The sequence below is a fragment of the Asparagus officinalis genome, chromosome 9 (assembly GCF_001876935.1).
Source record: "Asparagus officinalis chromosome 9, Aspof.V1, whole genome shotgun sequence".
NCBI classification, from domain to species: domain Eukaryota; kingdom Viridiplantae; phylum Streptophyta; class Magnoliopsida; order Asparagales; family Asparagaceae; genus Asparagus; species Asparagus officinalis.
In genome coordinates this window covers 19,311,384-19,315,356 of record NC_033802.1, presented here as the reverse complement: position 1 = coordinate 19,315,356, position 3,973 = coordinate 19,311,384, and the positions used below count along the sequence as shown (strand labels likewise).

The 3,973-nt window shown below is 38.1% G+C and overlaps 1 protein-coding gene across 1 annotated transcript; it reads right to left on the bottom strand.

Moving 5' to 3' along the window:
- LOC109823263 (betaine aldehyde dehydrogenase 2, mitochondrial-like) lies at positions 590-3,678 on the bottom strand. Its single transcript, XM_020389547.1, has 8 exons — positions 3,547-3,678; positions 2,866-3,051; positions 1,867-1,947; positions 1,648-1,796; positions 1,477-1,569; positions 1,283-1,406; positions 1,129-1,194; positions 590-953 (listed from the first exon to the last, which is right to left on the bottom strand). The coding sequence occupies exons 1-8, from the start codon at positions 3,676-3,678 to the stop codon at positions 747-749; spliced, it is 1,038 nt and encodes a 345-aa protein (XP_020245136.1). The 3' UTR covers positions 590-746.

Below are 3,973 nucleotides of genomic sequence, written 5' to 3'. Positions count from 1 at the left end.
AAATACACTGCGTCGCCAAAAGTACACTTTTGGCGACGCGTCATGCGTTGGGAAAAGTATATCTTTTAGCGACGCATAATATTTTGCGTCGGCAAAAGTGTACTTTTGACGACGCATACAGCGTCGGCAAAAGCTATGCGTCGGCAAAAGTATAACTTTTAGCGACGCAAAATTGTTCGTCGCTAAAAACTCTACTTTTGGCGACACAAGTTAGCGTCGACAAAAGTGCAGCTTTTAGCGACGCAGAGTGAAGCGTCGCTAAAAGCTATACTTTTGGCGACGCTAACTTGCATCGCCAAAAGCTATACTTTTGCCGACGCAAGATAGCGTCGGCAAAAGTATAATTTTTGGCAACGCATATTATGGGTCGGTAAAAAGTATAATTTTTTCGACACTAATTTGCATCGCCAAAAGTAATATCTTTTCTGTCAACTACAAACCTATACTGAACCTGAACATCCACAAAAAAATTACTCTCATTCACATCAACAAAGAAACCAAACATCAAATGAACATCCACAAAAAAATTACTCTCATTCACATCAACAAAGAAACCAAACATCAAATTATACTTCAAACAAGTTGCATATTATGATAAACAAAGAATTTGCTCCCATTGCAAAATAATTACATTCATTTCCATTTCCAAGTCAACACTCAAAGACCTGTTTAAATATTCTAGTTTGCCATATTCAGTGTTTTCCATTTCAGAGAATGACACATTATAAGATTTACATGAAACTAAACTAAGTTGAAAAAAAGAAAACTTGAAGTGAAAGAACGGCACGATCAATGAACCTCTTCACAGATGAAGGTATATTCTCTAGTAGAGTTTTTGTGACTTTGTCTAACTCTTGCATTTGTTGTTTTGCAGTCACTCTATCAGGGCCACAGTACATATCCATAAGCTCTTTCATCTGTAGTAGCCTTTCCATTAGTTCTTTGATTATTTCCTGTTAGAGAAAATGCAACGTCAGATTACCAGCTACATATATATAGCTGCTTCGCATATTTCTAACTAATGGATAGGATGATGAATTCTTCACATCAAACAAAACAAGTCCGAAAAGCACAAAACATGATCCAATCACGACAATGGAAAATTCATGTTTTGTACTTCTAACGAACCTTCACCAATTGTGCAGCAGCCCTCATGATATTTCTCCCAGTTGCCGAGCTACCAGTAAAAGCAATCTATAAGACAAAATCAATTCATTCCCACCAAACACAACTGTAAATTCAAAATAACGAAATAGGACTAGGACCGAGAACAATGATTTACCTTGTCAACATGCGGATGAGATGCCAAAGGAGCACCAGCTTCAGGCCCTAATCCTGTTACTATGTTTAAGACGCCAGCAGGTAGTCCTACTTCCATGCATGCTTCAGCAAGTTCTAAGCAAGTCTTGGTGACAAAAATGTGACAGGGAGTCCAAATTTTTCAAAAAGGTAAAGTAAGCTATTCACAAGTCTTACACTGATGCAAGTTCAGAGGGTTTTAGTACAGCTGCACATCCAGCAGCCAAGGCAGGAGCAACCTTCCACGTGGCCATTAATAAAGGATAGTTCCTGCAATGAAATTAAAAAATGTTAAATTCCAATGTAAGTATATGCATGAATTAAGAAAAGCAAACTTAGAGCATATACCAGGAAGTAATTAACCCAACAACTCCAATTGGTTCTCGAAGAACATAGGACTTAAATGTATCCATGGGAAGGGAAACAGGACTTCTTTGCTTCGCGTCCAAGGCTTCAGCAAGATCTGCATAGTACTCAAAGCAGCCAGCAACGTCATCCTGGACAAGGCACACAGAAGATTCATAGGTATTGACACTTGATTTAGATTGTGAAAATCAGCAGACGTACTATGTCCCATGCTGCTTCATCCAGAGGCTTCCCACAATCAAGCGCCTCTAGCTTAGCCAGTTTAGACTTCCTCTCTGTTATCTGAACCCAAAGAAAGCAGAAAGGGTGCACCTCAAAAGATAGTAAACAATTCGAAGTAAAAGAAAAAAAAGATCCACTTTTAATAGGAAGTAAACAATGGGAAGTAAACAAGTGGAAATAAAACATCCTTACTGCAGATATTGTCTACAATATTTTAAACAAAATCAAATTGAATACATACATATTGATGAAAAAACCATCTTTTTTAGACATAGTATTACATGACTTCGGATATGTTGTTCATCAAAATATGAATGTGATTTTGTATTGAAAATCATCATTGCCTTCTTTATGACAGGCTGTTGATGCCAAGTCAAAAGGCAAACATAAAAATTTTTCTAACCATCACTGGAACCTTGTGCTCCATAGGTGACCACATATTTTGAGGAATGGTTTAGATAAAGCTGTTGATAAACCAATTTTGTATTGATAGTCAGCACTGGTGAGATATTAGTGCCTCATAACGAATAAGATGTTTATATTAGTTACATTTACAAATTACAGGATAAGGAAACTCAGCTAAATTTAATTCTACAAAGTAAATAACTTGAGTTGTCCTTTATTAGTTTACTGAGATAAAGACAGTTCCCCATGTAATGTACAGGGAAACAAAATGCAGCGCATAGCTATTTTCAATTGAAAAAAAGCCCAATATCTTATATTTGCTGCTCTTTAGAGAAGATCTGCAGCGCATAGCTATTTTCAATTGAAAAAAAGCCCAATATCTTATATTTGCTGCTCTTTAGAGAAGATCCACCTGTCAATATTTTGATTAAAGCTTCTATGAGCAGCCAAGTAAACAACCAGAATTTACTCTTTAAGTTTCTCCCAAGGAGATATCAAAGACCTGAGATCCATAACCATCACTACACCAATCAATGAAAAAAAATTGAAAAACAGGAACATTTAAATCTCTACCTTAGCAGCAATTGCCCGGAGATACTTAGCACGAAAAGCTCCCGTAGCACGAGCGCATTCCTTACCGCCGTTCCTCTTCAACGCTATCCTCGCCGCCTCCACCGCAAGATTCACGTCCTCCTCAGTCGCTGCCGATATATCTCCTGCAATCAAACGAAAACAACAACCCCAACCGTCAAGAAACCCCTAAACTTAACTAAATAACACAGGAAAAGAAAAAAAAGGAAGGGCTTCCGTCAAGACACCAACTTCACGGTCTTCATTCTCTACTTAATTTTACTGAAGACGCTTTTCTTTTCAAATTCTTTCCTAATTTCCCCTGAATCTTCATATTTCCAAGAGCTAATCATACTACGATAACAACTAAGGCCAGAACCCAAGCAAAAATATGCTTTTCTATATAAAGACAGTGACAAGCCTATAAATTCAAAGGCAGGTTATGAGTATGATCCTTTTGTTGAAATAAAATGCCCTTCAACCTTAGTGACCAGTAAAGAAACAAGATCTCCGCCCACTTCACCACCTTTTACATGGTGAAAATCTGATTCTAATCAGAAAAGAATTAGTAATCCATTAGCCTAATCCATGTATAGACAAAACATTAACAGTAAGTGGACATATCATTTAAAGGAAACTAAAGAACAAAAAGAAGAAAAGCATAGAAATGTTCCAACTAAATACCGGTTGGGGCTGTTCGTGAACCCCACTTTGCTTAATACTCATCCGATGGCCAAGTTGTCCATGTCTTTGGAGGTGGTAAGGAATCATGAAGTTTGGTGCAACACCAGGCCGAAACCCTGGATGATAGACCATAGTTGGCATTGCTGGGCTCAGAGGCCCAGGAGATCTAACCTGAGCAAATTGTGCAAAGCATCATGAAGAGGTTACGAAAGCACAAAGGGAAACAAGCAATAAAAATTATTTAACAACGAAGTCGACAACGCCGATCGAAACCCTAATTTTGCTTTAAAAAGGGGCAAAAATCGAACCGATGGTGGCCTCGGTGGCCGGGTTGATGACCGGGATCCGCTTGCCGAGGACAGGTTCCGTGCCACCAACCATTTAGATTTATTATTATTATTTTTTGTTATAAAGAGGGGGGAGAGTT

Bases quoted from the DNA above. Each gene is read 5' to 3' on its own strand.
- LOC109823263 (XM_020389547.1), bottom strand. From the start codon at position 3,678: ATGGTCTATCATCCAGGGTTTCGGCCTGGTGTTGCACCAAACTTCATG. The intron at 1,948-2,865 runs GTAGAGATTTAA...CTTTGGGTTCAG, and splicing joins TCCGGGCAATTGCTGCTAAG to ATAACAGAGAGGAAGTCTAA. The intron at 954-1,128 runs GTTCGTTAGAAG...TTTCTCTAACAG, and splicing joins CTGCTGCACAATTGGTGAAG to GAAATAATCAAAGAACTAAT.